The 20121-nt window shown below is 49.5% G+C and overlaps 9 protein-coding genes across 9 annotated transcripts; all 9 read left to right on the forward strand.

Moving 5' to 3' along the window:
• Window positions 1-334: 334 nt before the first annotated feature.
• Window positions 335-619, forward strand: F5891DRAFT_963505 (uncharacterized protein; the record flags this gene model as incomplete). The annotated part of the gene is made up of 1 exon (XM_041376012.1): window positions 335-619. A coding segment is annotated over one exon (285 nt), but the record flags the coding sequence as incomplete, so codon positions are not given.
• Window positions 620-2466: 1847 nt separating this feature from the next.
• On the forward strand, window positions 2467-3732 carry F5891DRAFT_963498 (uncharacterized protein; the record flags this gene model as incomplete). The annotated part of the gene is made up of 1 exon (XM_041376011.1): window positions 2467-3732. The coding sequence occupies one exon, from the start codon at window positions 2467-2469 to the stop codon at window positions 3730-3732; it is 1266 nt and encodes a 421-aa protein (XP_041218678.1).
• Window positions 3733-5875: 2143 nt separating this feature from the next.
• F5891DRAFT_1196824 (uncharacterized protein) lies at window positions 5876-6456 on the forward strand (the record flags this gene model as incomplete). Its single annotated transcript, XM_041368376.1, has 5 exons — window positions 5876-5902; window positions 5944-6032; window positions 6068-6115; window positions 6191-6309; window positions 6359-6456. 5 exons carry the CDS (start codon window positions 5876-5878, stop codon window positions 6454-6456), a joined length of 381 nt encoding a protein of 126 aa, XP_041218679.1.
• Window positions 6457-7166: 710 nt separating this feature from the next.
• On the forward strand, window positions 7167-8131 carry F5891DRAFT_1196825 (vault protein inter-alpha-trypsin domain-containing protein; the record flags this gene model as incomplete). The annotated part of the gene is made up of 4 exons (XM_041368377.1): window positions 7167-7263; window positions 7328-7567; window positions 7625-7728; window positions 7781-8131. The coding sequence occupies 4 exons, from the start codon at window positions 7167-7169 to the stop codon at window positions 8129-8131; spliced, it is 792 nt and encodes a 263-aa protein (XP_041218680.1).
• Window positions 8132-8191: 60 nt separating this feature from the next.
• On the forward strand, window positions 8192-8660 carry F5891DRAFT_1196826 (uncharacterized protein; the record flags this gene model as incomplete). The annotated part of the gene is made up of 2 exons (XM_041368378.1): window positions 8192-8488; window positions 8544-8660. The coding sequence occupies 2 exons, from the start codon at window positions 8192-8194 to the stop codon at window positions 8658-8660; spliced, it is 414 nt and encodes a 137-aa protein (XP_041218681.1).
• Window positions 8661-9349: 689 nt separating this feature from the next.
• Window positions 9350-10837, forward strand: F5891DRAFT_1196827 (SMCs flexible hinge; the record flags this gene model as incomplete). The annotated part of the gene is made up of 8 exons (XM_041368379.1): window positions 9350-9479; window positions 9532-9665; window positions 9744-9960; window positions 10014-10112; window positions 10159-10298; window positions 10386-10547; window positions 10600-10701; window positions 10757-10837. 8 exons carry the CDS (start codon window positions 9350-9352, stop codon window positions 10835-10837), a joined length of 1065 nt encoding a protein of 354 aa, XP_041218682.1.
• Window positions 10838-11018: 181 nt separating this feature from the next.
• Window positions 11019-12300, forward strand: F5891DRAFT_986175 (uncharacterized protein; the record flags this gene model as incomplete). Its single annotated transcript, XM_041377710.1, is given in 7 exon segments — window positions 11019-11084; window positions 11133-11240; window positions 11475-11603; window positions 11688-11819; window positions 11839-11844; window positions 11929-11930; window positions 12069-12300. 7 exon segments carry the CDS (start codon window positions 11019-11021, stop codon window positions 12298-12300), a joined length of 675 nt encoding a protein of 224 aa, XP_041218683.1.
• Window positions 12301-14297: 1997 nt separating this feature from the next.
• On the forward strand, window positions 14298-15317 carry F5891DRAFT_963475 (uncharacterized protein; the record flags this gene model as incomplete). The annotated part of the gene is made up of 1 exon (XM_041376007.1): window positions 14298-15317. A coding segment is annotated over one exon (1020 nt), but the record flags the coding sequence as incomplete, so codon positions are not given.
• A 426-nt stretch (window positions 15318-15743) lies between these two features.
• F5891DRAFT_963473 (uncharacterized protein) lies at window positions 15744-16610 on the forward strand (the record flags this gene model as incomplete). Its single annotated transcript, XM_041376006.1, has 1 exon — window positions 15744-16610. The coding sequence occupies one exon, from the start codon at window positions 15744-15746 to the stop codon at window positions 16608-16610; it is 867 nt and encodes a 288-aa protein (XP_041218685.1).
• Window positions 16611-20121: the final 3511 nt, after the last annotated feature.

Here is a 20121-nt window from a genome sequence, read left to right on the forward strand (position 1 = left end):
TTTGCCTTATCTCCCCTGTGCTTGCCTTATCTCCCCCGCGTTTGCGTGGACTGCCTTCCCTTCGCCTTTTTGTGTTTGTTCTGTTGAACCACACTTTGCGGATGTTCTCCTGCACTCACAATTGCTCCTATGGTCACAAATCTGCCGATCTTAGGACTCAAAATCACTTAGTCACCATCACTCCCATCGCCCGAAGCGCTCCTTATCTCCGCACAACCGTGATCGTTCACCATCTCCCAAAGCCTCAAAAAAGACACACGCTCCTCGCTCTTCCCGGCCTGCACATTCGCACTCAGTTTTTCAAGACAGCGCACACGGCTCTCGCCCCCCAGCCGTGTGTGCCGTTTGCTTGGGGAGCAAATCTCATGCCTTCATCGAGTGCACAGCGGAGCGCCTTTGGGACAACTCCCACTCTGCTCTCACCACACGCGTCAACAGACAGCTCCTGTTACGCAGCTCAGACAAGCCTTTGTGCGTCGACTGGCAGCATTCCAAAAGCTGCTCCAGTCGCTCTCACAACGAGAGACATATTTGCTCAGGGTGTCTTGCCAACTCCCATGGAGCTCAGCAGTGCCCTCGCGCACAGACGTCAAAACTCACTCACGCCGTACAATCCTGATTTTTGGGAAGCTGCTTTGCGCAGACACGATCTGCTTCGTATATACCCCACTTTGTCACATAATCTTCGTTTCGGTTTTAACCTTGGTATCCCAAAAATTAACAGTGTTCAATGTCCCTCGAATAATGCTTCCCTCGTCACCTTCGCTGATGCTTTTCATTCCATTCTTACTTGTGAACTACATACTGGCCATTACCTTGGACCGTTCTCCTATGATCATTTGTTTGCTCTGCTTGGTCCATTCCAGTCGTCCCCCATATCCATCATACCAAAACCAGGCAAGCCTGGAAAATTTAGAGTCATTCAGAATTTTTCTTTTCCTCTACTGCCTTCGCTGGCCTATCCCAACCCGTGCATTAATTCCTTGCTCAAGCCCGACGACTTCCCATGCACATGGGGCACTTTCGACACAGTGTGCAGCATTATTCGGTCCTTACCCCCAGGCTCCCAAGCCGCGACGCGAGATGTCGCCGAAGCGTATTGCACTGTTCCTCTACACTTCTCCCAGTGGCCGGGAGCTGTGGTGCGTCTTCCTGATGACTCCTTTTGTGTGGATACATGTGTCTCCTTCGGTATGGGACCCTCTGCTGGCGTCTATGGACATGTCGCTGATGTGGGGATTGATCTTTTGCGTGCAGAAGGACTCGGACCCATCACAAAGTGGGTGGATGATCATCTATTCTTTCAGATTCGGCGGGAGTATTTGGATAGTTATAATGCCTATCGCCAAACCATCCATTCATTTGTTGCTCAGGGAGGGCGCGTTCACTCTGGCGGGCGTGTTTGGTTTAAAGGTAGTTTACTTATTGATGACTCTTTCGAAGTGCATGCAGAAGATCACCAATTTCTCCTATGCGACCTCTCCTCATCTTCTCCTCGTTCCTCCTTTGATTCCATGTTCTCCTACGCATTCGCCGACATTGATTATACGTCCAAACCATTGGGCACTCCTTGGGAACCCCTCAAGGACAAAGCTTTTGCGTTCTTCGCCCTTTTCATCGGGCTACTGTGGGATATCCCCAAACTCACAGTCCAACTCTCGGATCAGAAGCGGGAGAAGTATCAGGCTGCCATTCAAACCTGGCGCCAACAGAAAACACACTCGCTCCTCGACGTGCAGAAACTTCATGGTAAGCTGGTGCACGCTTGCCTCGTGGTCCCAGCGGGCAGAGCTTACCTCACATGCCTGGAGACCATGCTTGGCATCTGCAGTCATCGTCCGTTCATGTCATATCACTCCGTCAAGCACCTCAAAGATGATCTTGACTGGTGGTCCACCACTCTCTCACACTCCTTTGTCGGCAGGTCAATCGCATTGCCCAAGTCTCTCGTCGACATTTGTGCGTTCTCCGACGCAAGTTCAAGCGTCAGGGTTGCAATTATTATCGATGGGTATTGGAGGGCCTGGACTCTTCAGCCTGGATGGCAAACACTTGACGGACAACGGGACATTGGATGGGCGGAATGTGCCGGTCTTGAACTCCTCATCACAGCCATTCTCCACCACCCCCTATATTCCTCCTATCATCATTTCCGCATCTACTGTGACAACCAGGGTGTCATTGAAGGTTGGAGGAATGGCAGAAGTCGCAACCGCGAAACCAACTCAATCTTCCGAAGGATACTTGCCCAGCTCGACTGCCATGACAACGCTTACTCCTTCTACCCGCAGTATGTTCCCAGTTGCGACAATCCCGCAGATGGGCCATCACAGGGAATCTACCCACCGTGACGTTTCCTTTTACCACCAATCACGCTCCCCGTCGAGCTGTCAAAATTCCTCATTGACGTCGACGTCGACAATAACATCCCTCGTCACCACACCTGCCGCCAGCCACCTTCTGATGATGGGCTGGTTAGAAAAGCACCTACCCAGCCTTGAAGAGGCGACCTCCACCACCCCGCAGTTGCACGAGAACACCTCATCCAATCGCTTCAACGTGTCGCATCCCCTGCCATCAGCACCTCCTGCCATGCAACCTCGACCCTACCATAACTCTCTTACTCCCCTCCTTTCACCCCTTCGCCCTCATTGCCTAGCTCGTGATCGACTTAGGCTTTGGGTCCCTGCCACTTCTCGGTCACGCCTTGACCATACGGGTTCGCTTGTCTCCTTGACGGACAGCAACATAGATCGCATATTGCTTGTCATTGCCCACTGTCATGCTCCGAGCACCCGGGAGTGTTATGGCTCCAGTTTGCTTGTCTTTCATGTTTTCTGTGACTCTCGAGGAATTCCTGAGCATCAACGTTGCCCAGCGTCTTCTGTACTGGTGTTAGCATTTCTGGCCGGCTGCGCGGGTCTCTATTCCGGAAAGACCTTGGAAAACTATTTCTACGGCATACACGCATGGCACCTACTACATGACTTACCTTGGTCAGTTGATCAAGCGCAAGCGTCCTTAACATTGGAGGGTGCCAAGTCCCTCGCTCCCTCGTCCTCGTCTCGCGCGAAACGTGCTCCCTTCACTGTTGCGCTGTTGCTGATGATTCACTCCAGTTTGGATCTCTCGACACCCTTACATGCTGCTGTGTATGCGTGTTTAACTACATCATTTTTCACCATCGCGCGCACCGGAGAATTTACAGTACCTTCATTGAAAAGCTTTGATCGACATCTCCATGTATCTGTCAGCGATATCCGTCACAAGGTCGACCGTCATGGTTTCCATGTTACAGTCTTCCGCTTGCCGCGCACCAACACATCTTCCTCAGGTGAAGATGTCTACTGGGCAGCACAGTCAGGTCTTGCCGACCCTCTTGCTGCTCTAAATAATCACCTTCACATCAATCATCTGTCTCCTTCCGATGCTCTTTTCAGTTGGCAACATGGCACAGGTTTGCATGCTCTCACTCGCACTGCCTTTCTGAAGTGTCTCAAAGATGCGAGTGCCCATTCAGGACATGGAGACCTGAAGGGTCATGGTATCCGTATTGGAGGGACTCTCGAGTATCTACTTCGCGGCGTCCCATTTGAGACTATGAAGACAATGGGGAGGTGGAACTCTGACGCATTTGTACTTTACCTCCAGAAACACACTATAGTACTCGCGCCATATCTGCAAGATCAGCCAGTCTTAGAACCTTTCATGTGTTACGCATTGCCAACCTAAAGGTTCGTATTCGCGATACTCCTAATTTCTGGGGCCAAGCTAATGCCTGTTGCGCCGTTTCGCTCCTAGTCACAGGGGAATCGGCTTGCTTGCCCCCTACCTTAGGAGTTTTTTCGAGTATGTTTCGGTCGAAAGTCTTCCTAAGACTTTGCCCAATCATTATACCTTTTGCTTGCCTTTTAGCCTGAGCCCTAGCTACTGTGTCGCTACCTATGCACTGTCCTTACCAAAGTTTGATTATTAATCAAATCCTTCCTTTGTTTGCGAAACAAGACATAGACGTTTCGTTTCGTCGAGGTCGAGGTGCGGTTACTTAATAAGCCACCGCATTCCACGGATTACTTTACATTCAATCAATCCTTATCGCTCGACCTGGACAGTGAATCACAGGCAATTCCCCTTGAGATTCGCTTACGCAAGTACGTTCAATGAATGCTAAGGACTGACTAGATCTGTTAAAAACAGTTCTGGATCTCAGAGCTGATCTTTTTACGCACGTTCAACCGTATACTGCGTTGTCACGCGTGAAAAATCGACGAGATACACACTGTTTATTCGTGTCAACGAACAAAGAAAAAGACAGTGCCAATATCGCGTACAATGGAGCAACGAGCGAGTGAGAAAAAAGTCGCTGCTCGTCATTGCAGGTTCAAATGATAAAGCGATGAGTGAGAGAGTGGGAATTTGAGCGAGTATACCATGGTTACGAAGAGAATTGTCGATGCCTGCCGGCAGGTCATGATACAATGACCATGATCAATTGGATACGCTCCGGCCGGTTCTGCCGAAACTTCTGCTATCTGACAGCAATAATAATTCTGCTAAATCGATCAGAATCGCGCCCATGAGTATATGCAGGATGTAAAAGCTGGCAATCGTCCTACAGTACTTCTCCATCCTCGGAGATATCGTTCGAGTTGCATTCCACTTCCCACAAACAATGCGTTTCTCCTACCTCACCATTGTTGTTGCGTTGACAGCAGCCATGTTCGTCAGTGCATGTTTCAACCAGACACAAGATTGCCAAACAGATGAAAATTGCTGCAATGTCTTGGTTTGTGATGATGATACCGCGAGTCGTATTTCTCCTTTCACTTTGGTGTTATGGTTGATGGTGCAATGCCTAGCTCGGAGCCAATCAGCACAGTTGTTTTTGGACAAATTTCCGTACTACTCGAGCAATATAGATGTTTGAAGTTATCTGAAATGATCAATCGTGCCTAGTCTTACTTGTGGTCCACTAAAGCTCGAGTTTAGGAGGCTGTCGAAACGAATAACTGTTGTTGTTGAAGATTGATATCGGGAGGCCGCATGAAGATGTAATAATGCACTGCGCAACTTGAATCCTTCATCTATCGTTAGCCTCGAAGGCTAGTATTTGAATAAAGACCAATCCTTGAGGTGGTCTTTATAAGCATCTGTTGAAAGATCGCGAGGATTTTTCAACTGTACGCTAGATAATCGACGCGGCCTCACTTCAGTTAAATGTCACAAAACGTACGACGGACTTACCTATGGATCGTGTGAACTTGATGTGAACTGCGGCACACCTGAGAAAATAAGTTTTGTCGATGCACTGTGGTAGGAGCCAGCCGCTGTTCATCACTACTTACTACATAATAGTTCGGCAGTTGAACGTTGCAACGTTGAACATTAGACTTGATCAAAGGGGATCGATCCGAAACGATTTTACATAATTGGCTGACTGGTACGCCTACTCCCAGAATGGACGTCATGTAATTATGTAACACCGTCTTCAAAACGTCAAGTTGAACTTGGATCTTGAATTCTTGTCCTTGAATTATCATGCATGATTCGGTCTGCGCCAATTATTCTGATGCCGAACTCGGGTTGACCTGACGACTAGCAGGAAACTTTGCTTAGTGATCGATACTATGAGCAAGACCAATTGACGGAAAGTTAAACCGGCCTGGGCCATCCTTGTCCGTGTGGTACATGTAACACCATACTGAAATTGAAGTACCGTGTTTCATTCTTAGCAAAGCTAGGGAGCGGATGACGGCGAGAGCGAGTACATCGACGAGGGCATGAGTGCTCAAGAAGATGAGCTCGTCAGCGATGATGAGCAGGAGGCGCGTTCATGACATTGCCTCCTCATGTTCAGCCTCGGTTCTAACCTATCATGTGTTCGATTAGGGACCTGTCGCTGGTATTTCATCTCCATCAAAATCGGCACTTATCTCGCTTTAGATTACCGATGCTATTAAACGATACTCGTACCTTCTCGGTCAGACGGATCTTTTCACGCACTTTATAGATATCAAGGCGCGTTATATCACGTCAGTCCCATCATATTCTGCTCACCGTCTTGTAGAAAACTCGTGATCCGCAATATTGGACTCGCAGCCGAAGCCATTGAAGGGTAGAGGTTGAAAGAAGGGAGCGTGCGTCATTCGTATTTTTTTTCTGTATAACTACCGACTAATTCTTTGAGAAGCGACGAGAATGCAGGTCATCGCAAGTCTGAGAAGGAAGATGATGATGAATTGTTGAATGATGGGGGATTCGCTGCGGATGGAGACGACCAACCCTATGTCTTTGAAGAGTCACCGAGCTGTACGTGTCGTCCAGTCCCATGACTAGCCACGCTAAATCACACTTTTAGACGTTAACGGTATGATGAAGACATCAACTTTAAGGACTGAATTGGATGGTCTCGTTGCACCACAACGGGTGCGACGTATCGATCGTCCAGACGACTAGGCTGCGGCGTGCCAAAATAGTCAGCCACGGGACGAACAATAGCGGGAGAATGTTGTGAGCGTCTAAGTATGCACTTTGACGGATCTAAAGCATCTATTGCAGCTTTCAAACTCGCCGAATTGGTAACTCCGACGTTGTAACTAATATTTGATGGGGTAGCTCATCGCACAAAGCTGCAGTGTTTCTCTTGAAGTGCGTTTCGGAATTCGAGCTTGTTCGACAGTGCCAAGGATTCTAATGAAATGTTGTAGACTTGTGACACCAAAAGGTGGCTTAACTGATTGCGTATATGTTGTCGTTGTCTCACATTAGAGTGACTGGCTCTTCGCATGTACGAGAATGATGAACTATCACTTGACCATGAAGAGATGGGTCGGATGGGCCGGATATTCTGGGATAGAGATGTCCTCCTGCTGACGGATCTATTTGAGATTGATGCTACGCTGAAATATCTAATTCGGCAGTATCAAATCGGATTCAATACTTCATTCAGTCCTCGACTTTCCCTGGAAGAAGTTTTTGGAGCTAGCAGTTCGTCCGCCTCGTGCACAGGAATCAAAACTGCAGCATATCACAGCCTGAGATATTCCTGTTTACGCTTCCAAAGGATGATGGGTTGCAACACAGGAAGCCCGGGCGTCAAACTCCAATTATAAAACGACCAAGGATCTACTATGGGCCTTATCTCCACCTTATATCGACACTTCAGTATGAGCAAACACGCAGGAATTATTCATCACTCTCCGGACCAAGGCATTCTGCATTTGCCGCTTCAAGAGGTCGATGTGAGAGTATGGATGGTCGATAGTGCGTATTTCGATCGCTGTGCAGGCGAAAACCACTGATCAGCACGTCACTTTCCTCATACTAGTCTCTGCGAGGGTTGTGCTCTCGCAAGTGTTTGAGAACGTATCAGATAGCCCTACCAGCCGGGCCAAATATGTATTCCCTCTTCCAGCGAGCGCTGCTGCTTGTGCCTTTGAGCTCGAGCATGCCGATGGCCGCGTTATTGTCAGTGTCGCTAAGGAAAAGTCAGAAGCCGCACAAGCTTCCCTGAGTGCAATAGATGCTGGAAGGACTGCCGGACTTGTAGAATGGGTGACACACGACAGTATGACTGGCACATTTCGATGATACTGGATGAGCACTGACTTTGACTTTACTGCAGTATTCACGATCTCAATTGGCTCGATTTCCGCTCGACAGAAGGTCACAGCAAGATTGACAGTAAGTGCACTCTCGTTATTGAATACTTTTTCTGAAGAGCAAACAGTTTGTAATGGATCTTTTGGATGAAGGCAGACGGGACTAGGTCCGTCTACAGCTTCCGATGGCTATTGCCGAACGATACGGCGAGATTCCAGCAGCTATGCTCGATGCCTCTACAACTAATGAAGATACGTTCATCAAAATTGCTGCGGACGTCATAACCAGTGAAAAGATACAGGAGATATGCAGTCCTACTCACCCGACGATTGCTCGCAAACACTACAAGTCACGCATTGGGAAAAAGTCTGAACGACGAATGTTCGTAACTTGGTCGTCCAGGACGGTCCTCGACAAAGACTTCATATTGACAGTCCATGCTCTTGGATTCGACAAGCCTCGGTGTTTCGCTGAAGTCGATCCACAGGGTCGTGATACCATTGCTATGCGAGCGGATGCCATTTATTAGCAGGATAATGAACCTTATCCTTGAGCTCATACACCCATCATTATCTCCTCTCACAGATAAATGGACAGCCAAACACCCTCTGCACCTCACCTCAAATCCTTCCTCTACTCCTTCTCCCTCCTCGCCATCCCATACACCACCCGCCTCACTAGCTGGTTCAGAAGCGCACCAACATATGGCCAAAACCAATTATTCACGACTGGCCTTGTGGTTCTTCTCTACAACGTGTGTTATCTCACTCTTAGCCCAGGGTTCGAGATTCCTTTGGCGCAGGCGGGTGATGGATTGAGTAGTTTGTGGGTTGTGGGTTGCAGCGGAAAGCTTGGCGGCGTTTCGGCGCTCTATTCCTGCTTTGTCGTTCATTCATTTTATCATCCGAAGTGCACGTTCTCACGTTGATCTCCCCTTGCAGTCGGTCGCATTCTACTGTCCCGCTACTCTTACCTCCAACCCCTCCCTCAACTTTGCCCAAGTTCTTCAAGCTATTACTGCTAGTCCTGCTCGTGCAGCCAGGAGAGATGGTGGATGATTAGATGGTCGTGGTGATGAACAATTCGCCTCGCAAATTGTGAACGCTTGATCTTTCTCCCTTTTATTTGCGCTGTTGATATGTGGAGTAGGAACATTTGGAGAAGGAGCTCGAAGATGAGAGGGAATGGAACAAGGGCGACATCCCACATCTAGAATTGCTCGAGAAGCATTGCAAGGGGCGCGAAAAGGCTTATGAGGGATGAATGTGTGTTGCTCTTCCTACGCCAATGCTGATGTATCCTATCTTTTCAGGAAGTGAAAGCAGCAGCCGAGGAAGCGGCGAAGGATACGGTGCGGCTGGGACAACCTCATCCCTTACCAAAATCATCGCTGATCCATTGATAGACTGAATGATTTGATCCACCCGTCGAGCTCAAGTCGTGCTGACTGACCGCATCTCCCATCAGTACACAACCCTTGTGATGCTGTCCGGCCCAACTCTCGTGGTGCCCTTCGTGACCCCTCCTGTGGTAATTCTCGCGACCGCCTGCACCCACACGACCACCATTACCATATGCGTCATGCGAGGTCTTTAAGACTGGAAGATTCTCGTGATACAAAGTACTCCCGTTTTCCACAGAGCACCACTTTTTGCAAATTATGCTGTTGCTTTCATTCGACTTCGAGATCCACATCTCTGTTTGGTAACCTCGCGGGCTCAGGTACAAAAACATAAAGCTCGTTTTAATGACTTATGACCCGCTTATTGAGACCGAGGCAAAGGAAAAGTTCGCGGATGTCTATCAGCATTTGCTCCAAGCAGGCGTCAACAGGAATGAATCCGAGCGCGAGGCAAAGCTGAAGAAGACGCTCGCCAGTCTGCAGCGCTGCCTGCCTGGTCAGAGAAAGTCACCGCTCACATTCCATAGGCGTTCGCGGGCGCGTGGTCGACCTCTGTAAACCCACACAGGACAAGTACGAGACAGCTGTATCTGTCATCCTTGGGCGCAATATCGACGCTATCGTCGCGGATGAAGAGAAAACTGCCATCGAATGCATCGACGTGCGTTTCTCTGCCTTCTGTTATTGTCTATCTAAACTAATTTTGAAACATTATAGTATATGCGCACCCAGCGCGCAGGTCAAGCAACTTTCCTCCCCCTCAACACGACCAGCACCAAGCCAATCAACGACAAGTTCCGCTCATTTACTAGAGGTGCACCGTCTCGCTGTGGACGTGATCCAGTATGAGCCTGCCATAGAGCGCGCGATGCTCCATGCGTGTGGGAATGCACTCGTGTGTGACACGATGGATGTGGTGAGGTACGTGTGCTGGGAGCGGGGGCAGGAGGTGAGAGGTAGGTTGGCATTCATTTGCGGGAAGTTGGACGCCATGCTAACATTTGGGCAGCCGTTACATTGGCGGGCACTGTCATCTATAAGAGTGGGCTCATCACCGGTGGGCGCAGTACGCATGGTGGAGGAAAGAAGTGGGAGAAGGACGTGCAAGGTAGGCAGCTCACTGACCGTGGCGCCTCACACTCATTTATATTTAGGCTTTTCCTGTCTTCGTGACAATCTTGTGGCACAGCTTCAGGAATTGGATCACTCGATACCGAGGGGCAAGACAGACAAAAACGTCATTGCTGAAGTTACACGACTAGAGAGTGCTATAGCTGTTATAAGAGACGATCTGGTACGTCCTTGTGACAGTAGTCGGTGGCATTACCATAATCTCATTGTCTCAGTTCAACGATGTCAAGCGAAAAAGGTATGCGAATAGTTTACTTTGAGCGCCATCCTCATCCCAGTCACCCGATGCGAGTTATTCAACAAGGCATACAACCACATTTCAGATTGTATCGACCAGGTCTATAAAGACCTCACTAAAGGGAAGGCTTCGCCGATGGGAGGCATTGCATATCTTAGTTTACAGGACAGTGAGGTGAGTCTTTCAGTCTGTCAAGTCCAGGCAATTTTACACTTATTGATCACAGGAACCTTATAATGCCGGAATCAAATATCATGCCATGCCACTGATGAAGCGATTCCGTGACATGGAACAACTCTCGGGCGGGGAGAAGACTGTGGCTGCTTTGGTCTTTTCGTCTTCACCCCAAAAACCTTTGTTCTCACGATGTCTCAGGTTGTTAGCCTGCACCGTTCTTTGTCCTTGATGAAGTAGACGCTGCTCTGGACAATACCAACGTTGCTAAGATCGCTAACTATATCTAGAGTCAGGCAACGTCTGACTCCTTCCGGTGTATCGTCATCAGCTTGAAGGGTTCCTTGTATGAGCGTGGTAATATAATTCCCTTGTTGGAATCTACCGTGACCGAGATATAAATAGCTCTTACACGCTGACGAATGTGTGCGGGATCAGGCCTTCAAGTTCAGGAACTAAGGATAGCATTCAATGAATGTCGCATCCACATTCACAAACCAAGATTCAGCCATTGACCAATTTCTTCTCTTCATCAAGGTAGGTCAAATTCATCTCACATGCTCTCTGCCTCATTGCGTATTTCAGGTCGTTGCACTCTTCAACGCAGACCAACATGAGGAAGCGGTACCGCTTATCAAAGTTCTGGTTACCGCTTGTCCAAATGTTGATTCTCTCGTGCATCCTGTCATGGAAGTAAGTATCATGTGGCTACGCTTGGTCTTTGATGCTCATCTTTGCAACTCGCACATTAGATATCTGCACGTTCAGCCTGGGGTCAAAGCCTTCAACGGTGCACATTACAATGAAGCTGCTGACCTGCTTCGTCCTCATCGCTCTCGTCAGGATGAGGAAATGCGCGCAGGGTGACTAGTTTCTTCCGCAACAGTAGATTCATTACGATCGCTGGGCCTCCTTTTCTCCCTGCAGGCTGCAGGAAGCGTCTCTTACTACGTCATCGACATCGCGAGTTTGACGCTTACAATCAGTCGTTCGTTCCGGGTTGGAGCGAGCTCGCAACGACTCGGAAAATCCGCCGATTTCATAGCAGACACGTTGGTCACCCTTTTCGCAGCATCGGGCGCATCCTGTCAAGCGCCTTCTTCTCGATGTCGTTCACAACTAACCTGCATTTCGTGGAAGGTTATATTATGGGTGTACCTCCTTGTGCGTGAGGTCCTGACGACTGTGAAGGCCTTACTTCACCTGCTCCGAGTCGAACATCCCGACGACACGGATGAAAACGCCCCACTATACCCGCTCTATATGACGGTGGTGCGCACATTTTTTTCAGCTTGAGGTGAGCGATCAGTACCCTTGTATACCGCCGTGGAACGTTCACATCTTTAAATGATCAGTCCTGATTTATTGAATGATTTGTTAGATGTGAGTTTGATGCTTTTCAGTTGCAATGGCGCGATCATTGCGCATCGTGATGGGCCACACTCCTTTAAGACTCAAAGCTGATATTTTGGTTCAGTTATCTGAGTTGATGCCGACATCGTTCTCTTATCGTCCTACCAGTTATGTTCCGTCCGACAAGGTCCCAACTATTCACGCTGTTGTAACGCAGCGAAAGTTACAACCTGCAGCTCTCGATGACCACATCGACCTTCTTAACCGTGCATTGGAAAAATTACAAGGTATCCAAGCTAGATTGAAGGAGAAACGGGCCATCGTGCAAGAGTCGCTGGAATTCCACGAAGCCCTGGCATCTCCAGCATGCTGTTCGCTAACATCAGAGCCACTTGGATAGAGAGTTCTTCGATGTCTTCCCCAGACAAATTACGTTGCACCTTCATCGGATGAATGCCCAACGGTCTTGACAAGGGGGTCTGCCGTCACTGGCGAGTAGTTGCCCTGTGCACTCCTCGATTATGGGCGTCCTTAAGGATATCCTTGCTTAGGGTAGACACAACTGGTGGTGACGAGTACAAGCACTGGTTAAAAAAAAGCCAGCAGTGTTCCGCTGTCCATTCGTGTGGTGCATGACGTGGACCTCTCAGATAGGAAAGAGCCTCTTTCCATACAATGGATCCGACCTTTTTTGGGCCGATGTTCTGACCTTTGGTGGCATGAGCCTCCCGTCCAAGGTTTATTGGACAAATCTGTTCAGTCCCTGTCACACTTTCAGGTCACCTTCTAGAAAGCACAGCATTGGGCGCATCCTTTCAAGCGCCTTCCTCTCGATGTCGTTTACAACTAACCTGCATTGCGTGGAGGTTATATTATGTAAATCATGTTTACATGTTCGTTTATCTATATTAACATCGGTGTTCGGTGTTGTTCTTGATGCGATTGCGGATGGCACATAGTGCTAGAGTTACGTGCCCGGACCGGGAAACGAAAAAAAAAGCAGGACAATATTCAGCGGCTGAGAAGCGAGTTGAATGTTTCAAGGGTCGCATTAATGTTGACGTGAATGACAGCACGTGCAGAGGGTTTGACGAACCGATTTTTGCCGCTTTGGCATTCTCGACGAAGCAAGAAACTTACATAATTTATGTAATACAACTAACCTCGCAGCCGCCAGCCGTCTGAGAAGTCCACACCTATGGAGCCGTACGCGTCTGACTTCAAAAATATCTGTACACGACATCGATCGCGGTGGCCGTACCGGCAGCCCGCCTGCGATACTATGTGTAAATAGCTGATCCATAAACCAGTTGAATGATGGACATCGATAGACAATGGTTGCACGTTGAACTCAACTTATGACTGTTCAAATTGCTGGCTCATTGGAGTCAGTTGAAACTCTCAGATCGGGCTGGAGCTTTGTTTTGTATACATACGGACAGCCGAGCGCGTAGCGTTAAGTTCAAGCTAAGCTGAGTAAACTGCTAAAGTGCTACGCGAGTATCATAGTTGCGACAAGACAATGTAGACTAGCCTAATCAGTAAAGTTCGGCTCGCTTACTAAACCGAGCGACGAACGGCCTTGTGACTTAGTTTTAGTGCCTCTTAGGCGCCGGACCTAGTAGTAGCTATTCATTCAGAACACTACGGCGATGTACCAGGCCTTTTACAACCCTCAATTAACCTATCCAAATCTTGCGTTTAAGATCCGTGCACACGACGGGACGCCATCATAGGCGATAAACTACTAGTAAGTACGTCAGAATCGGACCATCGGATGTGCAGCGACTGACTTAAAATCTAAAGTGCAGAGGCGGAATGGAAGTCGTCTCCACCGCTCCCCCCCCCCTTCCACTCCTTCTCTCTTAATTTCTCCAGCTGCAGCTGCAGCTGCTGCACGTTCTTTAGCCCGTTCACCGGACGCCCACCGTCCTTACAACTCCCAGAATGGAGTACCCAGACGAGGTCGATGACCTTGTCCAATTCAGACTGGACCAATTCCTCGGCCAATCTCAAGACATGTTCACGCGCGTGCGAGACGATCGTCGGTCAGAGATCGATTTCATCCGTTTCGTATTGGCAGGTAGGATCGGGCCAGAGGCAGACGAGGAAGTCGACCAGTGCCGCATCACCCTGAATGCCCAGCAAGGCATTCCCCATGTTCCTCCTCGACCTGAAACCACCATCACTCGCGACATTGACTCTGTGATCGGGGTATCACGTTCGTTGCCTTACACAACGGCATTGTCGGTCTGGCCCGTCCCTCCTTTCAAGGAGACGTTGATCAAGGACAACCATCTCAAGAGTCTCGCATACGACCCTGAGGTAAGACACGTTCGATTAAGTGACTGGTAGTTATGGATCCTGACCATATTGAACCAGGGTGACGAGATCCAGGTCCCCATGCACAAAATTCCCAATGTCCCTTTAGGGAAAGTGGAACAGCGGCACGTCGTCAGGATTTTTTTCCCCAGATTATACACCGCAGCGTCCGAAGACCCGTCTCGGGTCGGATTGTCTCAAGAGGACTTGGCGCTTATATACGACCGCTGCCTTCGTCCTACGATGATACAATATTTGCCCGAAACAAGAGACAGATGGCCGACCTCTTATAATATCGCCTTGACCCACGCTAGAACATCCACCGGCTCCCTCGCATTTAACACCGTCGACGTCGCTTGGCGTGTTTTGGAGGACCTTGCAATCCCATTTCTCACAAAACTTGGGGAGGAAAAGGACGAGTTCAGGGATGCATATTTTGTGCACGAGTTAAGAGGAAAGAAGAACGCTGCTATGCACGATGGAGAGGTCGCGGCTGAAAGACGTACGGCTCTCGATGAAGTATTTGAGCATGTCAATGGTCGACACCTGGATCCTCGACAGTGGCATGTGGATGTTGCACTAACGATTGGCTTGCCAGGGCATGTTGTCACCTGGCGCGAGTCTTCTCACCGAGAGATCCTCAACTTTCTTATGCCTCACGCAGGCCCTGACCGCATTGATCGCTTGATGAAGAAAAAGTCAGCGTTTCACGTTGATCGCCATTTACAAATCAAAGAATTCGCCGGCTTTCGTGCAAATACGACCACTGTCGCCCGCGCAGATGGTATATCATATATCCAGGCGTATTGTACCGAAAAAAATGTGACGTATTCACTGAGCCCTGGAGTCTTTCGGCGGCGTCGAGCCAAAGAGCTTTTGGAGAAGAAGACGCTGGAGAAGATTCTATCGGACTTGGATATCATGAGCGACGTATTTTTCGAATGCACTGGTGATGGAGTGGTCGTCGGTCGTGATGGTTGCGCCCGCCTTGAGGTTCGGGTTCCGCTGGACAAGGCCTTGAACTGGCTGCCTACTCTCCCAGAGGACTTCGTCCAGCGCTGCGTCATTGCCATCGACAGAAGACAGTGGTGGTAAGTACGCATTCTCATGACATTTTGTTCTATCCCTGAGCCAATACGTCCCAGGTACTTCGTATATTATCGTCTCGCTGCCATTCGTTTGGTCCTCCTGGATGTGTCCAAAGCGGATGCCAGGGCACGTGCTCTGGACTCTACGTTGGCACTCGGTGCTGTCTGCATTTATATGCTCAACGCCTGCTTCACCCGTCCCGCTGAGGGCTTTGGATGGGAGAGCTTGATTGAGACTGCCTGCCAACAGGTGCTCGAAGATCCAGACGACGCGGATGAAGACTCACCAACTCTGCCCATTTTATATGACAGCGGCGCCTATTTTATTTGTGATATCGTCCTCAATGCCCACTTGAACGGGGGATTTCTTCGCCTGCCTCTCCAGCGTACATTTGACTCAAAATCTATGACTCTCATTTATCAGGCGCACTCCATGAACGACATCAAATCCTCATTCTCTTGGATCATAGCTCCATCCGGCCGATCTCACGCCAACCCGGAACGAACGACTAATCGTAAGCGTAAAACTCGCGATGTCGATGACGTAAGAGAGCCAGATCGACAGCGCTTGCACCTAAGCACTGAGATCGTTGGTGTCCGCTTCAAACCTCCAGTTCGCTTGGTAGGTAGGGATGTAGAACTCCATATCTCGAACGGGGGCGAGGAACAAGACCTTCATGTGGAAGAGGATGACGAGGAAGGGGATCTCACGGCTGATCAACGTGCTGCAAAAATTTACGAGCAATTCTTCCTGGACATCATCGAGGAGGCGCCTAACCGGAAATCCAGGCGGGAAGGATCATACCTTTCCATTCCTGCCCGGATGCGCGGCGACCTGGCGCGCCCAACATTACTACAGACCACCGCAGTTCCTTTCGATCAAGTGCAATACTCCTACTGCTCAAGGGAACAGTGGAAGATGCACTTTGGTCGGTTTTTTCCTGGTACTGCCGAAGACGCTGATCGTGCTATGAGAAGTCAGAATTTTAAAAGGTGCAGATACCTCAACCGCTACATCGCTCTTGCACAGGAAACTGGACGCAAATACCTGCCTAGGATCAGACGTGCACTGGAGAAGGAATTCAACACCCTGGCATGGGTGCCATGCACCCAATCAGACCGTATGTGGGTTACCAAACCAATGCCCGGTAGTATATGGAAGACGCTTCCTAAAGGGCAACATGGAGGCCCAGCGATCGTAATGAATCCACTGTTGCGGAAGAAACTAGTCACCCTGCGCGCATTTCCTCATCCTGACGAGAGCGATGAGGACGAAGCAGGCTCCGAGGAGGATGATTGAACTTTACATCATGGACTTTACAATGATTAATGCGAGCGTTCGTTACATACTCACACTTTAGTACTGACCTTTAGTGCATATCCTTGGCCTACTAGTACATCGCGGACTCACTCACATTCGTACATAAAGTTGATACTCGCGCTTTCGTACTGACCTAATGTCCTTTGTCCGAATAACCAGGCATCCTTGTCATTTTGATGCATCTATCATACTCATAATTCGACTATGGAAGAAGCCACGGATACATTTGAAAGCAATTGCGTCGATCTTGACACTTTCACCCTCGTGCGCATAAGATCGCTATCGGTATGGCAATATTTTGACATAGTCATCAGAGAACCGGTGAACAAATGAGAAAGATATTTAAAGTAATATATAATAGAGCATCACAACAATCTTCGTATATCTGCTGACCACTTTCACATAGTAATATTTGACCTTATCGAGGTAAGACGAATGCACGAGCACGCCAGCCTATTGGCATTATTCGTTTCATAACCTTTTAGGTTTGGATGGATGTGAGAGAAAAAGAGCGGGCACAGGTTCAATAAGCTTCAATACAGACTGATACTGAGAGGGTCAAGGAAGGATGTTGCAATGTGCTGAAGCAAAATACACTTCGACGACGTCCCCAGTAGCACAGACATATATCATTCAGCTTTCACTGAATATTTTTTACTTGCTCAGGGTGATGATGTTACGGATGTAAATCGCTCGAGAGCAAATGATATAAGTCTGTGTCGCAATCAGTTCGCAACAACAAAGTCGTGCATGTTGTCCGGCTATTGGTCGACCCCCACTCAAAGAAATATATTTCACGCAGCACAGAAAACATACAAGTCTGATTAAGTTCAAAAAGTTTGCAGTCGCGATAATATTTGTAAATGATTCGAAACTTGGTGTAGTGCTGTAAGTATACGTAGTGGTAGTGCTAAATTGTAATCTTACACAATCATTGGCATCCTTACCATTTGACCGGTTCTGGCCTTCCTAGCCTAAAAGATCTGAAGGCCTTGTAGACTACTCAACCACCTTACGGGTGCCTCGAAGAAAACAACTGCCAATGTATAACCTGCTTCGAATCTTCGCCCAACCTTCTGTCGTATCCCACGATTCGACGATTGTATTTACTTGCGAAACGTCCAGAAGAGGTCGGAGCGTTGTGCAGACACGGCGCCTCTATGACGCAGTACCTGGGCTCGACAGTATATAACAGTGAGTCATGCTTCACACCGGTGTTTCCTTTTTCTTTCAACGAGCGTCCTAAAGGCGTTTATGACGAGCAAGAGGGTCACGAGGAGTCTAGAACGACAAAGACAAGATCTCAGTTGTCTCGAACGAAAACTCCTATAACGGTGCGTCTACCTAGAACGACAAAGACAAGCTATAACTAACATTAGACGCGTTGTAAACTCTAGGGACTTGTTGGCACGTACATCTCAGTTGTCTCGAACGAAAACTGAGATGCGCCTGCGGTACTGCTGGTAATCTTATAGTAAGTTGGTCAGGTACTGGAACATATGAATGAGAGACTGAAAATAAACTAGGACGCGAGCCGACGTCATACGTCGCTCGTCTTCGTCCGTTTTGGCGCGCGCTCGAACCATTCTCCCCTTATCACTCGGATCCTTCGGACTCTCTCGACTCGGATCTCCCCCTGGGCTCGGATCTCTCGGTCTCGTACTCCAACACTCCCCCTCGAGCGCAAGCCACGCTCATCATCGTTCGCAACTTCTGGAGTCGCGGTCTCGGCAGGGCCTTTGTAAAGGCATCGGCGATGTTGTCCTCGGAGGGGCAGTAGAATAGCTTGAATGTGCCGTTCTTGACGTGGGAGCGGACGAAATGGTATCGAAGGTCTATGTGTTTGGTGCGTGATTGGAACTTGCCGTTGGACGCTAATGCGATGGCAGCCTGGTTGTCGCAGAACACGGGGATAGGATTGGGGACGGGGTCGTATAGCTCCCCGAGGAGCAACCTAAGGTAAAGTAACTCGCGTATCACACTGGTCAGGGCGATATACTCAGCCTCTGCCGTGGATAGCGCGATCAGTGGTTGCTTCCGGGCACTCCATGCAACGGGACCTCCGTTCAAAAGGACTATGTACCCGGACATAGAGTGCCGGTGGGGTTGTGACGCCCAGTCCGCATCCACGAAGGCTTCAAGACCTCCGTCCGTCGAACCGAGCGTTAGCTCGAAGTCTCCCGTGCCCTTAAGGTAGCGTAGTGCCCTCTTGGTGGCCTCCCAGTGAGGCCTACCAGGATTGCGCATGAATTGCGACAATGTCGCGACAGGGAATGCTATGTCCGGCCTGGTGCTAGTGGCTGCATACATCAGCGAGCCAATGGCTCGCTGATACGGTACATCGCGCATGGCCTGGATCTCCTGCACCGTGGCAGGTCCCTGGTCAACGGACAAGGTGAGTGTAGGTTCCATCGGCGTCTGTGCACTCTTAGCGTCTCCCATGTAGAAGCGCTCGACGATCGTGTCCACATAGGCTTTCTGGGAGAGTGTCAAGGTACGTGCGCCACGGTCTCGCGTTACCTTTAGCCCTAACAGCCAGTTTAGCTCGCCCAGGTCTGTGATTTCGAAGAATTTACGGAGCTGGGACTTGAAGCGGGTGATGTGGGAGGCCCGGTTGGCAGTAACGGCCATGTCGTCCACTGAGACGGTGATGACGACGTGCTCGTCCGGTGCGCGTCTGTAGTAGACTGCCTGGTCCACCTTGGACCGGGCGAAACCTATCTTCGCAAAAACTCCTGCTAACTCCTCAGCCCACTCAAAACCGGCCTGCTTCAAACCAGGTAAGCTCCTTCGCAGCCGCAACACTTTTCCTCGCTGACTCTCCGTGAGGTAGCCGGGTGGCGCGCGCATGTAAATCTCCTCCTGGATACTCGCATAGAGGTACGCACTTTTTATGTCGACTTGGTGGATTTCCCAGTCGTTCTGAGCCGCCATCGTCAATACAGTGCGTATGGTGCTCATGTTGGCTGTGGGCGCGAACATGTCGAAGTAGTCGACACCGAACTGCTGCTTCTGGCCGTTGGCAACGAGTCGTGCCCGCAGTTTGAGTTTTTCACCGTCGGGTCCACGTTTCGTGGCCAACACGAAATGGCAGGGGATGAGGTTAGCGCCGCGAGGTAAGTCTACTACTTCCCACGTCCCCAACTTCTCAAGCTGACTTATCTCGTAATCAACAGCTTCCTGCCACTCTACTCCATCTGGTCCGTTTAACGCCTGTTGCAAGGTGGGCTCTGGTTGGGCGACTGCCAAGGCAAGGTGAAGGTGAGTTTCTTCATCCAATAAATCTACCTCTGACGCTTCCAACAGGTTCTCCATCGCTATGGCCGCTGCATTGCTGCCTTCGTTCAGGCTAGCATAGTAGCCCGGAGGAGGTCTGGCCCTCGTCGTCCTTGGAGGAGTAGATGGTTGAGGTTGCTGCTCGGTAGATGGTTGAGGTTGCTGAGGAGTAGATGGTTGAGGTTGCTGGGCGGTAGATGGTTGAGGTTGCTGT

This window comes from Suillus fuscotomentosus (genome assembly GCF_016647785.1).
Source record: "Suillus fuscotomentosus strain FC203 chromosome Unknown F5891scaffold_108, whole genome shotgun sequence".
NCBI lineage: Eukaryota > Fungi > Basidiomycota > Agaricomycetes > Boletales > Suillaceae > Suillus > Suillus fuscotomentosus.